This window comes from Xyrauchen texanus, chromosome 46 (assembly GCF_025860055.1).
Source record: "Xyrauchen texanus isolate HMW12.3.18 chromosome 46, RBS_HiC_50CHRs, whole genome shotgun sequence".
NCBI lineage: Eukaryota > Metazoa > Chordata > Actinopteri > Cypriniformes > Catostomidae > Xyrauchen > Xyrauchen texanus.
Window position 1 is genome coordinate 9,747,820 of NC_068321.1, and position 24,499 is coordinate 9,772,318.

A 24,499-nucleotide genomic window follows, 5' to 3' on the forward strand; every position below is an offset into this window, starting at 1 on the left:
AGGTAAGTTATTACACCTTGTGGTAAGGTATGTATGGCATTCTTGACAGATGCATAAAACCTACACAGATCAGCCACAACATTAAAACCACCTGTCTAATATTGTGTAGGTCCCCCTCATGCCGTCAAATCAGTGGCAACCTGAGAGGATATTCTTCTCAACACGATTGTACAGAGTGGTTATCTGAGTTACAGTAGACTTTATCAGTTTGAACCAATCTGGCCATTCTCTGTTGACCTCTCTCGTCAGCAAGGCATTTCTATTCACAGAACTGCCACTCACTGGATGTTTTGGCACCATTCTGAATAAACTTTTGTGTGTGAAAATTTCAGGAGATCAGCAGTTACAAAAATACTCAAACCAGCCCATCTTCAACAACAATCATGGCACGGTCCAAATCACTGAGATAACATTTTTCCCCATTCTGATGGTTGATGTGAACATTAACTGAAGCTCCTGACCTGTATATGCATGATTCTATGCCCTGCAGCCACACGGTTGGCTGATTAGATAATCACATGGATGATTTTGGTGAAGATTGGCTGGTTTGAGTATTTCTGTAACTGTTGATGTCCTGGGATTTTCATGCACAACACTCGAGTTTACTCTGAATGGTGCAAAAAACAAAAAACAGTTTTGAGGGGCAGTTCTGCAGATGGAAATGCCTTGTTGATGAGAGAGGTCAACAGAGAATGGCCAGACTGGTTTGAACTAACAAAGTCTACGGTAACTCAGATAAGACACAATTGTGGTGAGAAGAATATAAACCGAGTTACGGGTTGGCGCTGTTTTGGCAGTACGAGGGGGACCTACACAATATTAGGCAAGTGGCTGATCGGTGTATGCACACAGACACGCAAACACACATCCAAAACTAACAAGTGCTTTAAACTTTAATACATGGCAAAAAAAAGAAGAAAAAGTAACAGAATAGCCATTCTAATAACCATTCTCACAAACACATCCGCCATTTGTGAGGCAAACAGCCAATCGGTGGTGCTAGTCCCATGCTTTTGTGAGTGGAAAGCCAATCATTTTTAATTAATGCCAGCTGATATCAAAGCAACCAATCACAGTTGATTTCTCCACCCCTCTATGAAATCGTTGTTAACAATCATGACTCGAAGCAGTTATCACATCCAATGACTGTGTGAGAAGCGCTCAGCTCTGGTCTTCTCGCAGTTCGCTGGGCAGGAACTTGTATTGCTGCTGTCGGATGTGGGCCAGCTTCTTCCGCGCTTCCTCTAATTCCCTCTCCTTTCGTAACATCTCCTCCTGTGCTGCAATGATCTGGGAATAGTGCAAAACAATCAGTCACTCAAAGGTCTGCATTCATAAAACACAAGGAATTTCTTTGTTTGCAAAACAATTAGTTGTTAACAGTCCATAAGAAAAACATTTTCCAATGATTTTTCATTGGAAAAAGCTAGCAAAAAAAACTAAAACTGAAAGGGACAATTCACGTAAGATTAGTTGTACAAACAATTTACACAAATTCGTTCTGCTTATATTTCTGTCAATTGTATGTAAAACCATTATAACATAAATTGATGCACTTATTTTCATGCAACAATTGAAGTAAAAACTGTTTTATGAAGAATGGTTTGTACATACTGTATGAATGGTTTTTGCAATGATAAATTATTCGTACAACCATTCTTGGGTAGTCTTGGATAACTGCACAAAATAGGTATCAATTTAAAGTTTAGAAGCTGTACTTTATAATGCATGTAAGCATTATGACCAAAACTGAACAAGTGCTTTGAAATTTGCAGACAAATCAGAAGTTTTCCATTTTGATAATTTATTAATAATTTTGCTCTGCACATTTTATTGTAATAAAAAACAAAAACCTCAAACTGATCAAACAGTCATGTGTCATATGTTGTTGGAAAGCTCTCAAAGAGTTGAATTCAACCAGCCTATTTGCTTTGCTCCCAGACAAAAATATAGCAGATAATAGCTATTTAATAGCTTATAAACAGTGTTTTTGCTTATAACTTCACAAAAAATAAACAGAGGCAATATCTTTAAAACAAGCCCACACACAATGTAATCGGATGCAAAGATCATTAAATAATCCACACAAAGCACAATGTGCACACAGCACATAATGTGCTATCTTTCTAGAAACAGGTTGGCTTTCCTGGTTCAGATGATTTAATCTGAAATTATGTAGTACATTGTCCAGCAACATGGAAAGCTAAACCAAAATGTATTAGGATTCAGATCATTGCATCCAGAGGTGGAAGTCATCCAAATTTGGGCAGAGAGGATCGCCACCAAGCGATGACACCAAGTACATGACACAGACACAATGATGCAGACACATTGAGTCAAATGGTACTCGTTCTGTGAAATCTCATTACTAAAATCATGTCTCCATGCTATGCATACCTTTAGTCATGGTTGTATTTGCATGTGTATGTTTTACACATATTATGTTTTATTTGTTTGTAGACGATTTTGGACACTTGGAGATGTGTTTGGACACTAGAATAAATAATTTTTGTAACGCTTTCAATTTTGTAAAAGAAAATTTTACTCAGTTACAAGTGACATGATTGGAAACAAAAGAAAATAAGTTTTCCGGAGCCATCTTATTTACACCCTGAGCAGTGGCAGGCCGTGCATTAAATGTCTAGGCCTTCAGTGTAATTCGTGCCATTAAGGAAACACAGTTTCACAATGATTAAGACACACTATGCCTTTGGGCGTCATACATTATGTCGCAGCTAACAAGTAATACCAACTGACATTTTAAAAAGACGTCTACACATGAAAACCAGAACTTGAAACGACATTTAATGCTCAAGCAAACCTGTTTTTTTTAAATGAACGTCTCCCGAACAGACATTCAAAAATCATAATTTTTCATACGAATCTAACAAGGAGGTCTATAATACCTGGAAAAATCTATCTAATAATATTTGCAATTTAAATGTTTCTTGCAATAAATTTTGTTTCGTCAGGGTACACGGTTACGCTGCATTCCATTCAAGTTGGATGTGTGATATTCCTACTTGATATGTCCAACCATAAATACATTCCACTCCCCGATATTCAGAACTGCAACGCTCCCATTAGCTTAGCAGGGGTTTGACTCTCATTAGAGATGTCTCCTAACAACCGAACTGATAAACAATGCTGCCGCGCTAGAATTTGTGCTTCAGATGTACGATTATCAAAAGAGATTATAATGTTTTATACAGCTGTTTCTGCAGACCTTTGTTAAACAAGCTTTATTATCATGTAATGTGGAAACAAACTGATTTATCGATATTATTGTATAATGTGAATGTTTATCAATTACTTTGTAAATCTCGTGTCGACATGTTTGTGTGACAACATGCCCCAGTATCTCTGCGAAATTGGAGTTGAGAGTTTCTGCACGAACCTACAAGTTATAATTCTGACTTCAAGATTAATTTCCGTTTTTTGCAATGATAAATCATTTGTAAAACCATTATTAGGTTCCTGTAATATTGAATTAAATTCGATTTTTTACAAACAATTTACTCAGAAATGTGTTTTGCTTATATTTCTCTGTAAATCATTCAATGTAAATCAATGACTTTGGGCTTCATTCATGATTTCTGCATAAATTGATCAATGTTTGTACTTGTTATCAGCTTTTTTAAATCTACAAACTGAACTCCAATCAGCCCTCTGTGTATACTTTCAAGCCAGAGTAAAAACAGCCAAATCGTTTGTGGCACAACAGAATGTAAAGTACATATTATAACTGAAAATCCCAAAGTATTTTTGATCCTTCTGGTGCTGTCTTGGTGAGAGAGAGAAACAGCTTCATATTCTTTAGTGAAACTTGTCATTTTTGCATTCTGCACTGCCAAAAAGACTTTGTCCAGTGTGGATCTGCAACAGGCACCCAGTTATTTTCCAAAGACAGGAAAGTTTTTGTGGATTCAAGGAATGAAACAGATGGATCAAGTCCTGGCCTTCTGAAGAGGGACTTACTCAGTGAAAAATGCTTTTCGCAGTGTTGGCCATAATGCCTGAGTGCATACAAAGACACACGCAATCCACTAAATGGGCTTTCTTAAATGTTAAGAATATTTCAGTGCCCTCTCAAGATGAAGACATGAAGGCATTCTGGGAGGAAGGAAGCTTTGAATAGGCAGACAAGCAGTCTTTAATTAAAGTGCATCTGGCCTGGAATGAAACTGGAAAATACGATTTTTGCAGAGTAAGCGGACCAGCTTAATGCCAGCTGTGGATGCCCGGTACAAAACCACAGCCTATAAATCCCGCTGATGTCTTTGTAGATCAAAAATAAAGTTCCTTTAAATTAGTTATTTTAATGAAAAGACATTTTGGTTGTAAAATAATTGTAATTTTATGTGGGAAATGAAGTGTGAGTTCAGAATGTGAAGTACATGGGAAGAAGTCTCACCTGAGCAATCCCTCCAACAAATTTCGTTTTGACCACGACGCTGTTGTCTTCGGATTTATCAAAGGCTGCTTTCTGTGCTGCCTTCACTAAGCTGTCAGATGCTCGCTTGACTGCGTTACCAGCAGCCTGTGCAAAAACAATGTTTGTTTTCTATAAGTAAATACTGTGTCACTAGCATCACCTAAAGCAATTGCAAAACCACGCTTATGTCTCTCTCTCTTTTTGATTTCGTTTTAAACCTTAAGTTATGTTTTTGTCTAACCTGTAGTCTCCTCATGGCCTCCGAGTCCTGATCAGCTTTGACCTTGCAGGCCACCAGCAGCTGAGCCGTGGAAGCCGCCACCTGTTTAGCTGAAGAAATTAGCTTCTCTTCGCTGGCGTGACCCTGAACCGAAGCGTTAGCAGCCTCACACAGGTTACTGGTGGCGGCCGCTACCATCCGGGCCTGAAAGTGGGAAGAGATAATAATTACTAAATAATCTGTTCTAAAGCCATTGTGATTTTTACACAGTCCTGCTTGAGTTATGCATGCTTAAGTGCACAATGGGGATAGGTCATTAAGCAAACCTTTCAAAAAGAAAGGACAAATAGACTCACAGCTGATATCAGACCCTGGGACCATTGGCCGTCATCAACTGCATTGGCCGGTATGGAGCCCACCTTTGAAAATGTAACAGATGAAATATGAGAATAATATACAATTAACAACAACAACAACAACAACAACAAAGAACTCATGGATTTAGTACCTTGCCCTGTGCTACGAGCTCTCTCTGAGCGGCCGATGCAGATTTGACCAGTACACTGGTTGCCGCTGCGATGGATTTGGCCGCTTCCAGGATCTGCTCCTCAAAGTCTAAAGACTCATCAGCTTGCTGCAAACATAACAGGAAAAGTAAATTAATGAATACAAAGTTTCGTCCTTGCTAACAGGTAGGCATGAAAGTTGATTCCAGGAGGGACATTTTGCAAGGATTTCTTTCCATTAATCAAACTCCAGTCTTCTGCATGATTCATGAGTATAGGTGGAGACACATTCCACTATACTGACAAGAGGCCTCTTTCATGAAACCTGAGCAGTACAAATTTCTGCGTACATCATTCGTAAAACCACTGAATTGACAATTTATGCACAAATGTTTTTTAATGAATGATTTACACAAATTAATTCTGCTGATGTTTCATAAAGGCATTACGTACAGCATTATGTACAGTATATTTTCAGTATGTTCAGAATGGCACACTACTATACTACTCATATTGTGTTTGTAGTATGCATGTAAACTGTGTGGCGTATGCTAATTGTCTGGTAACACTTTATAATAAGGTTCCATTTGTTAACATTAATGCATTGAGTATCTAACAATGAACAATATGTTTTTAACAGCATTTACAATTCTTTGTTCATTCTAGTTAATAAAAATACAATTGTTCATTGTCAGTTGGTAGTGCATTAAAGGGATAGTTCACCCAAAAATGAAACTTCTCTCATTATTTACTCACCCTCATGAGATCCCAGATGTGTATGACTTTCTTTCTTCTGCTGAACACAAATTAAGATTTTTAGAAGAATATTTCAGCTCTGTAGGTCCATACAATGCAAGTGAATGGTGGCCAGGACTTTGAAGGTACAAAAAGCATATAAAGGCAGCATAAAAGAAATCCACACAACATCAGTGGTTAAACCCATGTCTTGAGAAGCAATATGATTGGTGTGGGTGAGAAACAGATAAAAAATATCCTATTATACTATAAATATCCACTTTCACTTTTACTTCTTTTGTGTTTCGCAATTCGCATTATCTGTGCATATCGCCACCTTCTGGGCAGGTAGAAGAATTTATAGTAAAAATGCGAAATATTGATCTGTCTCTCACCCACACCTATCACATCGCTTCAGAAGACATGGATTTAACCCCTAAAGTCATATGGATTACTTTTATGCTGCCTTTTTGTGATGTTTGGAGCTTCAAAGTTCTGGCTACCACTCACTTTCATTGTGAGGACCTACAGAGCTGAAATATTCTTTTAAAAATCTTCAGTTGTGTAAGAAGAAAGAAAGTCATACACATCTGGGATGACATGAGGGTGAGTAAATGATACGATAATTTTCACTTTTTGGTGAACTATCCCTTTAGCTAATGTTAACATATACAACTTTTGATTTTAAAAATGCATAATAATGTAAACGATTTGTTCATTGTTAGTTCATGCTAACTAATGTTGTTAACTTATGTATTACCAATTTTCTATATGCATGGAACATGTCACTCTGGAAATGGAAGGTTGAGTGCATTGTGCTGTGGGACACATTATTCCACACATTTCTGGAAACACAGGGACTGTGCATACTGTGCAAAGTATACTGCAAAAATAAGTAGTATGGTACCAGGCTATTCTGAACACTAACTGACTGAATATTGCACAGTATACATTTTATTCTGCCTTCTAGAGTGACATTGTCACATGATGAAGTTATGTTATGAGTATGTGAGTAGTGTCAGTTACAACTGTTCAATTTAATTGATCTTTTTTGAGAAAGAAAATGGAACATTCACGGCTGAAAATCACTGTTGATATTACTTTCAGTTCATTCATCAAACTGAAATGTCTTTGTGTGAAGTCTGCTCTGGTTTACTCTTTCGCTTTGGTATGCCACACAATTTTGCAAATGAGTTCATCTGGGTATTCTATGCATACAGAAAACTTGCAGACTGTGCACAGTATACATATTATATACACTACAGAAATACTAGTATGGTAGTATGCTATCCCAGATGAATACTAGTCAGGGGCAGATTTAGGAATGGGTGGCACGAGGCCCTGAAGTCCTCTAGCCATCTCTTCTCCAACATCCCACAAAATCTCAACAACGTTTGTTAGCGGGGAGGGGAGTTTTGCCCATGGCGCCATACAAGCTAGAACCACTACTGATCCTAGCAGTACTGTGTGCCATTCCGAACATAGCCATGACTAAAGGAAAAAGGTGAGATTTAGCTTTGACAAAGTGATATGAGATTGACATCTTGTGGCACTGAGGTGTAGCTCAGGTTCACACTGCTCAGAAACAACAACGTCAAAGAAAATAGCAGTTCTACAGGACCTAAGCCACACCCTTGCATCCCACCTTTGCAAATAAATCACAAAAGCACACACACACATTCATGAACACACAGTCTGGAGACAGAGCAGAACACTGTAGGAATATGTTTGATATATAGTTGGACAGAATAACAACCTAATATATCAAACATATCAAACAGAGCCCTGCAGAAATACTTCCAGGTCTACCTCACCTCCAAAATATGGGCGAAGAGAGAAGAGAAGAGCAGGGGAGGAGAGAAGCAGAGAAAGGATAAGAGGGTAGGTGGGGTTTGTTTTAAGGCATCATATAGGGGTGCTCTCAGCACGAAGGCTGTTCCAAAAGCTGGGTATTTTAATTATGCTCCATATCAAGACATCATTTTTGGGCATCATATGTATCCTTGCCCTGAAAGACAATCCAAGAATGTACTGTGATGTATTGGAATTTGCAACATTGTTTTCTGTTTATGTTATCATATACATCAAAATCTCTTTTTCTACCCTATTTACAGGGTTTGCACAAAGTGCTTTAAGAGCCTAAATTTAGCTTTTAAACATAAAAGAACTATAATACCTGGAAAGTTAACTTGTTTTGTTAAATGCTCAAAAGTGCTTGAAATAAAAATGGACATTTCTGCCTTGTAATGCGTGTCCATCAAAGATGAGTGATCAAAAAGTAAATTAAACATTCATTTTGATCACTCATAGCAGTATACGGTAAATAAACCATGTGACTCCACTCCCGTTAATGTGTGCTTAACCGTGCGTGTGGAGTTGCTGCCTATGAAGAGTGTTCCCTCTAATGGGGCTCCGTTTCAGTTAGGATGCAGCCATGGAGGGCAGCTGCCTATGTAGTCAGGAAACAGCTCACTAGGTTTTGGAACAGAGCCGTGGAGAGAAGAGAGGAGAGAGGAGGAAACAGGACAGGAGAGGGGAAGAAAATTCAAAGAGAAGAGAGAATAATTAGAACATACTGGGATAGCAGGGTCAAAGACAAGGTTGGATAGAGGAGAAAGGTCTAAAGAGAAAGTGAGTGATACAGATTTATTAGGGAGAACGACAAAGGACACTCCAGGGGTTATATTAAGCACCAATGCCTCAGTATCCTGACATGAACTTTCAACCGATGAATGGATGGAAGCTGTCGATCGATAGCCACTATACTCTGAGAGTCATCATCTGAATATTACCAATATAACACACCAAAATGAGCTTTTCCAATGAAGTCTGCACCCTGAGCAATAATTCAAACTCCAGTCAGTAACTTTATTTTGAGCAATGCAATATCAAGAACTTTATGAATATCTGTGGAAATCTGTGTGCTTGCCCTGAAACAATAATACAATGTTATTAGAGATGTTATTTCTCTGCGGTCTTAAGCCTGTGGCTGATAGGATCATTTCTTGGCAGTAAATTTGAGCTTGCTTTGTGATTTTGCTATAGAAAAGTCATTGATACACCCAACAGGGAAGACAGTTTTTTACTTTGAGAGGCTAAATGTGAATGGATGTTTTAGGAGTGAAAAGCATCAGTGACAGCTAAGCTATAAAACAGATGGATGGAATAATAAAGGAGTGTTTCCAAAATGTGCTGACCTTCTTTTTTTAGTTCAGCGCTCTCTAAAACTAACTTTTAACATGAAAAACCGACACTTTATAAAAGAAATATTCTAGGCCATTCTTTATTTTTAATTTCTCCAATCAAAATGTTACACGTTTTCTCGGGAATAATGTTTTAATTAGTTATCATTTTACAAGTTTTTCCTGTGTCCTCAATATCACTTTTTCAACATGTAAAGTTTTGTGATATCCCTTTAACTAACAAAAGTCTTCCTTTATGACATCATCCTCCAGAAATTGACATAATATTTGGAAGGCAAACAACAGCAAAGAAATTAGTATATATACTGTATACAGTATATGTATGCATATATATATATATATATATATATATATATATATATATATATATATATATATATATATAAAAATTAGGTTAAGATATTACGTGTTAATTTCTGTTTATAAGTTTACTGTTTAATACGTAAAAAAAATTAATAAACATAACTAATGCGGTATCTGTTTTTTCACACTTTCTGTGGCTAAAATTGCCATATATACATTTCCAGTAGATTCCAGCTCGACTAGACTGCACATCCTAGCACAGAAACTGATTGTGTGGACCAGTGGATGCTCATTCATTATGAGCGATGCATGTCCCGGGCATAATAAACATGGGATTTTACTGTACGAAGATAGTAGACTTCATCCGGCGAGTCAGGTATGGGAGAGATACGGGCAAGCTACCAATTTCTTTGCATCGCCCGAAAACGCTCACTCACTGTCATCTGAACAAGTATCAAAAAGCAAAACCGCACAAGAGAAACCTAGCATGTGTAAACTTCAGCATTCAATATGTTTTACATCTGTGTGCATAGTGTCTTATAATCCACTGGCAAATGCACAATATAAAACTATTAAGCTTGATATAAATTGAACCTGGCCAATTGATCCTATTATTAAAGTCCATTGAATACAGCATATTTTCATATTGTCTAACTCTACAAGTAAAACACTGAACATTTTAACAGCCATTTAAATAATTAAAATGAATGATGACTAACCAATTTCTCAAGTTCTTTGAGACAAAGTATCAAGTAAACATATTTATGATTATATTTTATATATTTTTATATATATATATATATATATATATATATTTTAATGTTTTTTAATGTACCATGATTAATCAATCAGTTAACATTTTGTAATCGATTCACAGCACTCATATATATACACACATATATATATATATATACACATATATAAATATGCAGAATAATGCTGCCTTTATAAAACTTCTCCAGTCGTCATCTCATGAGACTGCTCATGATTTTATAAATATGATACAAAATTACAATTATTTTCTTTAGAAATAAAAAAATAAAAATACTGAGTGCACCTTTAAAATGCAAGATACATAAATACATAAAATGTATTTGCTTCCCAAAGACAACAAAAGATACAATCCTAAAGTCCTAAAATTACAACCTTCCCCTTACCAAAAAACAGGACTGGAACATTCCAGCTGCCTTTATTGGAATGAATTTGGCACAGTTCTTTTGTGGCAGTGTGCTGGGTATTCTGGATACAGTGTGGTGTTAACTGAAGATGGATGAATACCTTTGGCTTGGTTCTGGGCTTTAGCTGCTCTAGTTTCTTGGCGGCAGCCTCGATTGATGCAGCGGCACCCAGAAGCTCCGTCTCCGCTATCACTGTAGGGTCTTCCGGGTCCACCCACTCTGAACCTAAGATGAGGGATAAACCCAGTCAATACGACCCACATTCACAATACGCTCACCACATGCTTAATGCAGACACATGAAAAAGATGATCACATTTATTAATGTACTTTATTAATATCAGTGACATAACTTAATGATGAAAGCATGCAAGGAGATGGGGATTCAAACTAATGACCAACTACAGTATGAGACAATTTAACATGCCAAACATAATTTAGTTTAAGTTACTATTAATCATTTAAGGGTGAATTTCACCAAACCTGTCAAGAACATGCGAGTCATATTTCGCCCCGAAAACAAAAGAATAAAGAAATTATATTAAAATATGATCGAAAATTATTATTGAAGAAAACTTGCTAATATATTTTTAATACACCCCTTAAAAATTCTTATTCATTGTGAATATTCAGTGTAGCTGTGTGAAGATCTGCCCACACTGGTCACTGCCAAACCAAGCAACTTCCTTTTGGTCAACGCAGTGAAATTCGCCAGTCAAAGTTCACCAAAACTGAACACCACGCGAAATCTGCGAGGAAAAATTCTTCACCACTGGAATTTCCTTTGAGATGACTATATTTTGTCCGCGGAATTTAAATGTGCAAAAGTAACACAGGGCCTTTATTGTAAAGCAAAAAATAATCATCATTACTGTAATATAAAAAGAAATATTTATAAAAATACATTTATAAAATAATTGTAATATATAAATAAATAAATAATAAATATAAATATATAAAGTACTTAAAACTCGTATTTGTTGCAGTGGTTTTAAATTATACTGATTTAAATACAAAAATGATTTAAACCAATTACTGCAGTACTTAATGTCATGAGAATCACCATTAAGAATAATGGAAATTTTTAAAAAATGAATCAATTAAAAAAAAAAGTAACATGTCAAAACGTACAACAGTAATAAATATTCTCAGGGGAATTGTCATAAAAACAAGGTCAAAATGCAAAAATAAATACATTAAATCTTGATAGAATTGTATTTTGGTAAAATAAAATTATTTATAAAATTTTCGTAAAATAATAATATATTAATATAATATGTGGAGTGGTGGTGGCATAGTGGGCACAGAACTAGTAAGCAGAAGATTGCTAGTTTGATCCCTACAGCCACCACAATTGTGTCCCTGCATATATGTCACTTTAGATAAAAGAGTCTGCCAAAATGCATGAATGTAAATAATGTAAGATGCTTTCAGAAAGCATCTGTCATTTTGATTAATTTTTGTATTTTTATGAAAGTACCCCAGTTTTGTGTTGGTAACAATCAGTTTGGTGAAAACTATCGTTTTCACGTTAAGTTTTTTTAACAGCTATAAACAACATTTTTAGTGCCAATTGGCAGTTTATTACACTCAAAATCATTCATTCATTTCCTAAATACTCACATGCATTTGGCATTAATGGCCATTCATAGAGTAAATGAGTAAAATACATTTTCCTTCAACTTTCAACTGGCACTAAAATACGGGAGTTTTTTTCTTCTTCTTTAAACAGCTTGTGAAAACAGATGGAGAAAATGTGTTTGAGGATTATGTTAAACCTGAGGGAATTCAATTCTACCTTCTCTCTTCCCTCACTCCATCAGTCCCTTTGTCTGTATGTGTGTGTGTGTGTGTGAGTGTGTGTGTGTCAGTATGTGTGTGTGTGTCGGTATGTATGTGTGTGTGGCCTGATATATGAGAACAACAACACCGTGTGCATGATACTCACCTCCATCTGTGGCAGAGAAGGAAGAAAATGTATCACTTTAGAAGAGCGCAAAAGATTCCCATCAGGCCAGTGACTCTATTAAACCTGTACAAATTCAGTTCACCTGACCACAATTTTGCCTATTACCTCTCAAACGAAAATGCTATTGAAATTGGTGTTTATTTATCAGTTTTTAAAATAACGGGGGGAAAAAAAAACATTGTAATTTTGGCTAATTTGATCATAATATCTAACAATAAGAGTTCAGTAATCCGTTTAAAAAATGTTCCCATACCAAATGTAATTTTTAGTTAATCATAAAGAAATGTTTCCATAGAGGTTAATCTTTTACTGCCATTCTTTTATGCAAAAAGAGTTTTTGGTACAGGGTTTATTCCCTAGCAAAGAATCTAACCTACTGTAAGCCCTATTCAGAGGTTGATTACTGTATTTTCTTTGACTGAAACACAGTTTAACAAACTGAATGTGTGACAAAGACAAGCCGTACTGAGCACATCAAGCTAATGAGGCACTGGTACATAGATATGAGGCTGATATGAGATTAATTATAGCAGGAGATTAAGAACAAGATTAACTGTATCAGTTCTGTTGTTGATTGTATGATGTATGTGTTTGTGATCACCTTTCATGGCTTCGGCAGTCTGAATTAGCTCTGTGACCGAGCTGGCCACTTTCTTGGACAATGTGGCCAATTGCAGTTTCTGCTCAGCTGTGGGTTTCTGTAGGACCTGCGTATACATTAAACGAACAAATCTATAACCGCTCAAACAAATACAAGCATAAACACATGCCATTATATCTCGCACACACTCACGAGCAGGACGTGTTCCAGCAGGTCGACGTATCCAGTTGTGCACTCGATGCCGTAGAGCAGAGCTTTATTCCTCACATCCTTGCTTACCTCTGGGTGGTACGCGGCTTGCTGTGAAAGACATGACATGACCTACATTACACCAGTTCCACATCTACTGGTAATTCACATTATATCCAATTATAAAACAGGAAATGGGTATCATAGTCTCACAATGTGCAATACTGTTTTATAATATTATAATTATCTTATTTTTTATCATCACAATATTATGCAATTTTATGTGCAATATCTTAATTTAAGTCATTTTATTTAACTTTTTTACATATCTGTATAAAGCTATCATATGTCCATATGTTATTTTGTGTCCTACTATGTATGTATATATGTGACATAAACAACATGGTGCTGATCACAGTGGTGTTTGCTTTGGGAGAAATGCCAACAAAACTACATCTGGTAAGAAACCATTTGAGTTTTTACATTGAAACCTGTTTGAGTCAAAAGACTAGAGACCCTTAGGGTGCTTTCACACTGGCAGTTTAGTTTGAAACACAGCACGGTGCGCACCGCGGTACCGAACCTGAGACTACCTGTAGGAGGTGGTATGAGTTCGCTTGCAATGGATCTGTAGCGCGATTCGCGTGAATGTCAAAGCAACTCTGACTCGGATGTGCACTCATTCAGGAAGTAAAGTAACCTGCGCATGCATTTTAGCCAATGACGACATCATTAGCTTCGACAACACACGAGGATCCACACATTCCTGAAAGTCCATGCAAATGAATTCCTTGCAATCAGCTGTCGTCTCAAAAAAAATGCTGTTTGCCTTCCCCTGGACATCTGATGAGTTACGCCATGAAGCGCACATATACGCAGTTGTTGTTCACTCTGCTGTGCATAATGGCACCAAAATAACAAAAAAACAAAAAGTATGATGAGTCGCGTTGTTCACCATGAGTGTTTGTGATGATGTAAGATGAACACAAATATTTCTGCAAGTATAAATGCTCTAAATGACAATATTTGCATTTGGAATTTATAGAATAAAACCAAAATGTTCTATTTTACTCAATCACAAAACTATAAATAGTAAATCCAGAGAAACTGATCATTTTGCTGTGGTCTCAATCTTTTTCAGAGCTGTGTGTATATATATATATATATTTTTTTTTTATTTTTATTATTATTATTTTTTTTTTGCATGTTTATTAGGTGTTACTTGTCACGATGCCTTAAAATGTAAAATTATATGTATTTTATCTCTAGGTTGCTGGCATAGTCTAACAAAGTTTTATTTACATTTTATGGCTGTGAGTTCAAGGGCAACTGTAACATTCTGACTTCTTGTTTTACACTTTACATTCTAAATTATGATCAAGTCTTACTCAGTGTAACTATTAAAACCATACTATTAATGTTTGGCACATAAATTTTTTTTTTATACCAAATGATGATGGGTAGATGTGTAGTAGTCTGAGATATATGGAGGGATAACAGTAATGCTAGAATTTACCCCATGCCTCCCTACTTTGACAATACAACAAAAATAGTGTCATTTGGCTGACACTTTTATTTTCTTGCTTTGACTTCAATGAATCAGACCAGGGAAAGAAATGCATTATATCAGAATGACACAAGATGGTGCAATTTAGGAGTAAAAGTGGGTTGATTCAAATGACATTAAGAAGTTGAGTAAACTGTATTCAACATACAAGCAGAATTTGTGCAATAAAATGTGCACGTGTACATATATATTTTATTGACATTTAAGTGTTCTTTTGTTTGTGGACTGCCACCTCACAGTTGGCAAGCATGTGGCGATATAGTGTTTGTCTGTGTGTATGTATGTGTGTGTGATGGTGTAGAAGCACCTTGCAGGTGGTCAGTATGTGTTGAGGTTGTGTGTATAAGCACCTTGCAGGTGGACAGCATGTCAGAGATGGCTTTGCGGCTCAGGTTGGCAGTGGATATCACATCTTCCTGCTGGGTAGAGTTGCCTGCTGCCACCGCTTTGGCCGTTGCTACGGTGATGCCCTTGGTCATGCGGATAAACTCTTCAGGGGTGGTGGTTTTCTCCGGAATGTCCTTGGACTGGAAAACCTGGGAAGCAGATGATGCAACAGTCCGGTAAAACAGGCTTTTTGTACCAAACATCTATAGCTCTTTTTTTTTAATCTTTACTCTTTAAAATCTTTATTTATCATCAAATGACCAAGTTCGGTGGAATTTGTTTGTAACTTTATGCAAATTTGAAGTAGAACAACACCATGAAATGTTACAGGGACAGTCTCTTTGGAGAAACCTGAGATTATAGGAATATTCTGGTTAATATTCAACTTAACCCACTACACTACACTATCCCCAAATACAAAATAAGCCTACAGAAGTGTAATGCTGTCAGTGCACTAATACTATAACACAGTCACACTTGCCAAATGCTCAGAGCTCCACGAGGGTTGTCTGATAACGTGCAGATAACATCAGATAATAAAACAAACAGCCAGAAATCTTTTGCCTTCCTGTTTCACTATCTCATTCTGTCACACAGCCCCTGATAAGTGGAGTACTGCAAAAAACGCCCATGGGAGAAGGAGAACGAGGAGCAGGTGGAGAACAGGCACATGCTCAGACAGTGTCCCCTTTCTGCATTGCCTGTGCATATCACAGATGGACGGGTTTTACCTCTGTCTGGGCTAAAGCTAATTAGGCCGGACCTAATTGGCACCAATTCACAGGCAGACTGTATTGCACGGAATTGTATTAGCAAATCTTAATTGAGATCAAAATGAACAACACCACTGACATTTCCAATGTAGTAACCCGTCTTGAATGTTTAAGAGTTTAAAGTATCACTTGGAACAACTCCAATGTGTGCAAGATAAAAATTGCTCTTCTCTAAAACCTAGTGAGCTCCCTAAAGAGGCATTTTAAGGCATCATAGCCATGCTTCTGACACGAAAGCTGTTCTAAAAGGATCTTAATTGTGCAGCCCGGTCCAAAGTTACCAAAATTGTGAGGCAGCATTTCAAGTATTCTTTGTGAAGAAGGCAATCATAGAATGAGTATAGTGGAAAAAATTATTCCAAGATGTTGGATGAGGTGACAGAAATGTTGATTATAAATAAACTTACATCACTTTCAATACTAAAAAGTATAGATAAAACTTGTTCAGTGTGATTATAAATGGATTATTTTACCCAATATCTGTGTGTGATGTATTTTTTAGCTTATTGGAGTATCGCTGTTAGCTTAGCAACATGCTAACGGTCAAACTTTATTGAAATCAGTTGCAAGTTGAGTCATCTGTGCAGAGCACTATTTTTGTGGCGATATATAGTTGCTGCCTATGCAGAGCATTCAAAATCGATCACGTATGAGGCTCTATTTCAGTTAGGATGTTGCCTTAAAAGACAGCTGCCTGTGCGGCCAGCTAGGCAGCTTGCTAGGCTTTGGAACAGAGCTAAAGAATGTTACGTACAGTAAGTTCCTGTTTGATGCACTCAATAGTGGCTTCCAGAGCCCTCGTCCCACGAGTGGCTTCATCTTCTACCGCTTTCACTGTCTTCAAAAGAGAAGTCACGTTTGTCACCATCACCTGCAACAGCAGAATAAAGGAAGTGGTCAAAAACACTGACCAGCTTAGCGATGCTTTTCCTGCTTTATATATGATAGCTGAATTGATGCAACTGCAGAAATGTAAACATTTGCCAGCCACTTTGAAACAATAATACTGTGAATATTCTGTCATGCTGTAGGCTATTTACTAACCTTCATCATTTCAAACACTTTTTTTGTACGTGGAAAACAAAAGGAGAAATTTTGAGGAAGTGAAGCTTTTGAGCTTCAAAAAAAAAAGTATCATAAAATTGGTTCAAACGACTCTGCACTATATTAAAAGTCTTCTAAGGACATATAATAGCACTGTGTGGTAACAGTTGTTATTCACTGAAAATCTTGACATCCACCCTAGTTCTCCTTATAATAATAAATACATCTTATTTGTAATGCTCATCCACAAAGCACTAAAATATGTATTCATGAGAGTTTACTAGAGAATTATCGATGTCAAATTGCTGAACAAAGTCCTTTTCAATGAATTGATTACTTTAATTACCAAATGCATGTGAGTATTTAGGAAATTAATGAATGATTGTGAGTGTAATAAACTGCCAATTGGCACTAAAAATTTTGTTTATCTTGCGCTATTAAACCTGTTAAAAAAAAACTTACTGTGATAATGATTTTTACTAACACTAAACTGGACTACTTTAATAATACTATTTGGCAGTAATGGTGTGTAAACCATGACAGAATAAAAAAAAAAGTAAAAAAAAAAAATAAACATTTAATATTGTATTCATGTTGTAGATCCTAGAGGTTTGACACCATTAGGTGAATGAATAAAATGATTCAACAATTCATGAAAAGATGGTGATGTAAGATTCCAGTGTGGTACCCATAACATTTCTGCTCCTACAGGCCTGGGGAAAGTTCTATCACTGCATATGATAAACTGTGCACACTGATCCACAGCATATAAGGAAATCAGGGAGTGCTGTTTAAATTTTCATTCAATTAGGTTTACAAAATTAATCATTCATGCTTTGCTAGATTGTCATAACGACAGTGGGGGGTGTTGAAAGGGAATAATGTGTTTGAGCCATCTTTACACTGTACTAACACTTTTGTCTGGTGCAATGTGTCATTGAGCTACTTTAACACCCACACCCACACCCACTGTACCTTGGCAGCACTCTTCAGCTGGTACATGGAGGGGTCATCTGCTGCTTTGCCCGCAGCACATTTAGTGGAACTAATCAGCTCAGCCAAAGCCTTAGCGACATCTCTGACTGCATTTATCAGAACCACCTGAGAGAGACAGAGAAAAAAGGGGTGTCTTAACATAGGTTTGGCATTCCGTATTTTGGCTGAAATTATGACATCCCATATTTTGATTCAGGACCCAGATTTTACATTGGACATCAAGTGGTGACCCAAGGATAATCTTTCAACAACAACAAAAAAACTTTTCAGTACTTATGAAAATAATTATTAGCCTAGCCACATTTAGAAAATGTATCTTTAACAAATGAAATCTAATAGATTCTACCTATTATATTGTTAATATATTTCATGTTAATATATTTTGTCAAATTATAAGTTACAGTTATTACTGTAAAATCATGATCAATTTTAGCAAGGGTGATGTGTAATATGTTTCTTTTCCTCAGTGCTGTTTGGCATCTCGGGGCTATCTAGCTATTTGAGAGGTTTGACTTCCTCTATAGCTCTTTAACTAGAAAATGACAACTACAATTCAAATGGGTCGCATCAGTTTTGTGGTCTGCGCTGCGATATAGAGGGAAGCCTGGTTGAGGCACGCTCTCCAGATTAGAGCAGAGAAGATTATTGGCGTGTGGTTCTGTGATGGCCCGTGCCACACTCCAGACTTCAATCACACCAATCAAATGAACACGAGATGGATAAAATTATATTCGCCTCTGCAACCTGAAATTTTGCCTAGGCTGCTGTCGAAAAATTTGAATAGAGTAAGAACTCTGCTATCAGCGACCAAATTTAAACAGAAATGCAACCCAATTTAGAGTTGCGACCCACCATTTAAGAAACACTGCCAACTCCACCTTGTGTGTCGTACATGTGCCTCAAGTGTCCCTTGCATGTGTGGTGAAAAGTTGGCAACCCTACTTTAACAAAACAACCTTTAGTCATGATATATCATTAGCTGTATCCAGTGCCATAATCAATTATCAGACAGTGTTCACAACGGGTTCATTGTTTTCCAATAGCACTATGTACACAGGGGCATGATTAGTGGTGTTAACAATGTTAAAATATTATTTTTGAAGTAATCACACCAAATTAACACGTTATAGATAAATATAGTTAAGGACAAATACAAGAGCAGATAGAAAGAGAAGCAGTTGCGAAAAAAAAATGCACATGAAAAAAGATCTGACAGATTATGTCCATACAGCAGGGCACAAACAGTGAACCACGCACCTGTGTCTCTGGATCTTCTGAGCCCATGCTCGTGGCGCCCAGTTTGACCACGTCAGTGAGCTGTGTGATGGTCTTGGCAGAGGACTGGGCCGCCTGGGCAAGTTTATCCTGGCTCGATGCAGCACCAGACACGAGCAGCTTGGTGTCCTCCACCAGAGCTTTAGCTGTTTTCAATATGTTCTCCCTAAAGAGTGGAGAAATAAACTCATTTCAGATAACACACAATGTTCTGTGACCTATTCTATAAGCTGTACAGACCAGTATATATCTATCATACATTTAAGATCATTAAGTTTGTTTAAGACAAATACATGGCAGAGTTGGTCCTGAAGCAACTAAAAGAGGACATGGATAAGATGCAAATTCAAGGTTTGGTGTTATACCAATATGCACTTTCCAATCGCTTGATGTGGCCACTAAAAATGTGTGAGATTTCTGCAGCAGCAGCAGCAGCAGCAAGGATGGACACCAAGGCCAACAGTTATATCAAGAAGTATATCAAGAAGCCTGCCACATTGTCCCTCAGATGCCTAGCATTGTTTGGAAGAAATGATTTACAACTGCCTCTAAATTACTCACTCTGGGCTACAAGCAGGAACAGACCAGGCTTGCTTTGGAGCAACAGGAATAGACAGACCAGGCAGTGAGTGCAGGTCAAGTCCAAGTCCGAACAGGCAGAATTTGGAAGGGAGAGGAGGTCAAAAACCAGGCTGCTTCAAGACAGAAGCATCAAGAGATTGTTTGAAAAACACAGTCAGTCACAGGACGAACAGGCCTTGGATGGGGGGGGTGGCTCCCAAACTGTGTCAACAGCCTCCCAAAAACAGAGGAAAGCAATGGCAGTTATGGAAATAACTAGGATGGAATAGGAAGGTTAGGGCAGTCAGCCAGCAGCAGCAAGGGTGCTGGACCATATGGGAGGGGACATCTGATGAAGTGTTAGGATGGGCTGACCTGTGGAAGGTACCCCAGGCCAGGCAAAGTTTTCTAATAAGATCCACCTACGACACCCTACCAAGCACTGGGAATTTGTCTCTGTGGTATGGCAAAGAGGAGATTTGCCCCTCTGTGAGGCCCCAAGAGCAAAATTGCAGCACATACTGGTTGGGTGCAAGATTGCCCTGGCACAAGGATGGGACAGGTGGCGGCATGATCAGGTCCCGTGGAAGCTGGCAGAGATCCTAGAGGTGCATAGCGTAAAGGGAAACAAAGGCAACCATCTTCCCAGTTTATTTAGTTAAGTCACAACACAGAGGGAAGCCAGATCAAGCTTGGCGCCTGGAAGTGATTGGTCACCGTGGTTGCCATTAGCTCATTGAGGCTGGATGTAGTGTTGTGGTTGACTTCAGCTAGGAAAATAGTAATGATTGAGCTTACTGTTCCATGGGAAGAGGGATTAGATGAGAGGAAGAAGCTAAAATTTGCTGATCTGGCCGCAGAGTGCAGAGAAAATGGATGGTGGACTGCCACCTACCCTGTGGAGGTTGGGAGCAGAAGATTTATGGGAACATAAATGCAGCACCTATTTAGAGACATTGGCATCGTAGGAGCAGCTTTAAAAAAGTATTTGAAGGAATTGGCAGAGGAAGCTGATAAAGGTTTCTGGCTATGGTTAAGAAGGAAGGACAAAAAGTCGGGGGGTTCAGAAGTAGGCAACTGAGGAATAGGGATCCTGGGTAATATGTGGTGAGGACTTTTGCTGAGGTAGTATGCCATATGGAACCGGGCACCAAGTTACCGAGAGACTACTAGCTAGTGCCAGTAGGGCATTGAGTACGCATCTCATCGCCAGTTGGCCAACGGGCTGGCGCGTACAGTTGTGTTGCTTGTGACCTCTGTTTTTAAGTTCTTTGCTGTGGTTACTGGGTACACTCAATATAATTTCTTCTACTACAGTATGTAGGAGAGAAACATCAATAAAACCAACATTGACTATGACATTGAGTTTATGAAGCTGACCTCTAAATCATGCACTTATTCACAGAAATCCTGATTAATTCTGCTGGGTCTCACCTATGGTCAGCAAAAGACTCATCGTTCTCTGCATTAAGTGTGCCGGCAGAAGCAAACATGATGGTGGTGTCGAGGTCAGCAATGATGCCGGAGACTGAACTGGCAGCTGTGATGCAAGCCTGAGTGCCCTTATTACCTGCCTGCAGGGCAGACAACACCATAGACACCTGCAGGAGAGAAAAATCACACTTCATTATACACTCCATAGGAAGCGTTTGCACAGCACAAAAGTCTTAGGACTTTTACTTGAGTGTTAATCATGAAATTAATAATGTTTATGACGTAAAGCACCAAACAAATGCACTCTTTGGTCACACAATGTATTGCAGAGCATTTACATAACACACAATAAACAGTAATGCATTTATTAATGCATTCAATATGTAAATAATAAGTAAATATGTCATTATTATGTTAAGGTACTTTGAAAAGTTACTATTAAAAAAGTTTTACAGTTAAAAACTAAATAACAGGGTTCACACTTTATGTGCCCAATGGGTGTAATATTTTAGAAAAAAACACAAGAGAGTGGTCATGATGTATATTGTGGTTATTTAATAGTTATTCTTTCGGAATTCATTACACATTCATTTTGAAGCATGCAGCACATGCAGATTATACATTTAATTAAATCACAGGCTTTTGTAGTTTAATAATCACACTAGGAAGGGCTGGGGAGCATGAAGATATACACTCACCTAAAGGATTATTATTAGTAACACCTGTTCCATTTCTCATTAATGCAATTATCTGATCAACCAATCACATGGCAGTTGCTTCAATGCATTTAGGGGTGTGGTCCTGGTCAAGACAATCTCCTGAACTCCAAACTGAATGTCAGAATGGGAAAGAAAGGTGATTTAAGCAATTTTGAGCGTGGCATGGTTGTTGGTGCCAGACGGGCCAGTCTGAGTATTTCACAATCTGCTCAGTTACTGGGATTTTCACGCACAACCATTTCTAGGGTTTACAAAGAATGGTGTGAAAAGGGAAAAACATCCAGTATGCGGCAGTCCTGTGGGCTGAAAATGCCTTGTTGATGCTAGAGGTCAGAGGAGAATGGGCCGACTGATTCAAGCTGATAGAAGAGCAACTTTGCCTGAAATAACCACTCGTTACAACCGAGGTATGCAGCAAAGCATTTGTGAAGCCACAACACGCACAACCTTGAGGCGGATGGGCTACAACAGCAGAAGACCCCACCGGGTACCACTCATCTCCACTACAAATAGGAAAAAGAGGCTACAATTTGCAAGAGCTCACCAAAATTGGACAGTTGAAGACTGGAAAAATGTTGCCTGGTCTGATGAGTCTCGATTTCTGTTGAGACATTCAGATGGTAGAGTCAGAATTTGGCGTAAACAGAATGAGAACATGGATCCATCATGCCTTGTTACCACTGTGCAAGCTGGTGGTGGTGGTGTAATGGTGTGGGGGATGTTTTCTTGGCACACTTTAGGCCCCTTAGTGCCAATTGGGCATCGTTTAAATGCCACGGCCTACCTGAGCATTGTTTCTGACCATGTCCATCCCTTTATGGCCACCATGTTCCCATCCTCTGATGGCTACTTCCAGCAGGATAATGCACCATGACACAAAGCTCGAATCATTTCAAATTGGTTTCTTGAACATGACAATGAGTTCACTGTACTAAAATGGCCCCCACAGTCACCAGATCTCAACTCAATAGAGCATCTTTGGGATGTGGTGGAACGGGAGCTTCCTGCCCTGGATGTGCATCCCACAAATCTCCATCAACTGCAATATGCTATCCTATCAATATGGGCCAACATTTCTAAAGAATGCTTTCAGCACCTTGTTGAATCAATGCCACGTAGAATTAAGGCAGTTCTGAAGGCGAAAGGGGGTCAAACACAGTATTAGTATGGTGTTCCTAATAATCCTTTAGGTGAGTGTATATCATGGTGAAGATATAGTGTCAATCGATAGAGGTTTTGCGTGGGCTTACTGTATCTATCTATGGACAGAGTTTCATGTGAGAATGAGAGAATTGAAGAAACCTGGACAGGGTTTTTCCGGCATTGAAAATTTTCGGCAACCAGCCAAGCAAATTGAATGGCCTTCATCGCGACTTTAAAAGCGCTAAATATTCTTCTCATCTCACACACGAATGTTTCACGTGACCAGCAGGCTTTCCGATATTTGTGCTCCAGAGACAGGAGAGCTCAGAGCTCATTTGCGGTACTCAATCATTTTTGACCCAGGAAAAGCCCAAATGGAGAAAGAAAGCTCCACAGAATGGGACGACTCCCAAACAGGTCAAGAAAATGAAGAGGAGCTTGTTATTAAAACAGGTGCCACATGGTGAACAGGGCAAAAAAATAAATTATTTGATATTTATTTTCTTCGTGTTTATTTTTGTTGGATTTCTTTTTTTTTTATACTTATGTTTTATTTTGTTTGTCACATTGCTTTGAGAAGATCTTACATTTCTTGAGCAAATATTATAATAATAATAAAAATATTGGTTATTAAAAACTATTTTTATAAAACAACATTTTAAACAACTTTTTTTTTAAGTTGATTTTTATTTATTAACTTTGACATTGTTTTGTTTCAATTAAAGAGGAAGCATTTTAAATTTATAAAATATTTATTTATTTCCCAATTTGGAATGCCCAATTCCTAATGTGCTCTAGGTCCTTGTGGTGGCATAGTGACTCGCCACAGTCCGGATGGAGGACGACAAATCTCAGTTTCCTCCATGTCTAAGACCGTCAATCTGTGCATCTTATCACGTGACTTGTTGAGCACATTACCGCAGATACATAGCACATGTAGAGGCTTCACGCTATTCTCCGTGGCATCCACGCACAACTCAACACACACCCCACAGAGAGTGGACCACATAATAGTGACCACAAGGTGGTTACCCCATGTGACTCTACTATCCCTAGCAACTGGGCCAATTTGGTTGATTAGGAGACCTGGCTGGAGTCACTCAGCATGCCCTCGATTCGAACTCTGGTTGTCTTTGCTCTCTGAGCTACCCAGGCCCCAATTTATAAAGTATTTAATTCACTGACTGGAGTTCCAAAAATAGGCAATAAAAAAGGGTTATTTAATATACAAACCAATTTTTATTGATTTTCTCAAAAACGTT

The 24,499-nt window shown here is 38.0% G+C and overlaps 1 protein-coding gene across 1 annotated transcript in view; it reads right to left on the minus strand.

Moving 5' to 3' along the window:
- Positions 1-240: 240 nt before the first annotated feature.
- The window catches only part of tln2b (talin 2b), a 111,163-nt gene continuing 86,904 nt past the window's right edge, over positions 241-24,499 (minus strand). Inside the window, exons 44-56 of the mRNA XM_052119839.1 lie at positions 21,376-21,542; positions 19,363-19,546; positions 18,085-18,210; positions 16,820-16,936; positions 15,256-15,441; positions 13,342-13,449; positions 13,150-13,255; positions 10,681-10,805; positions 5,164-5,289; positions 5,012-5,074; positions 4,677-4,859; positions 4,415-4,540; positions 241-1,290 (exon numbers count right to left, since the gene is read on the minus strand). Coding sequence (XP_051975799.1) covers positions 1,162-1,290; positions 4,415-4,540; positions 4,677-4,859; positions 5,012-5,074; positions 5,164-5,289; positions 10,681-10,805; positions 13,150-13,255; positions 13,342-13,449; positions 15,256-15,441; positions 16,820-16,936; positions 18,085-18,210; positions 19,363-19,546; positions 21,376-21,542 — 1,746 coding nt within the window. The 3' untranslated portion in view covers positions 241-1,161. The remainder of the gene's footprint in view (positions 1,291-4,414; positions 4,541-4,676; positions 4,860-5,011; positions 5,075-5,163; positions 5,290-10,680; positions 10,806-13,149; positions 13,256-13,341; positions 13,450-15,255; positions 15,442-16,819; positions 16,937-18,084; positions 18,211-19,362; positions 19,547-21,375; positions 21,543-24,499) is intronic.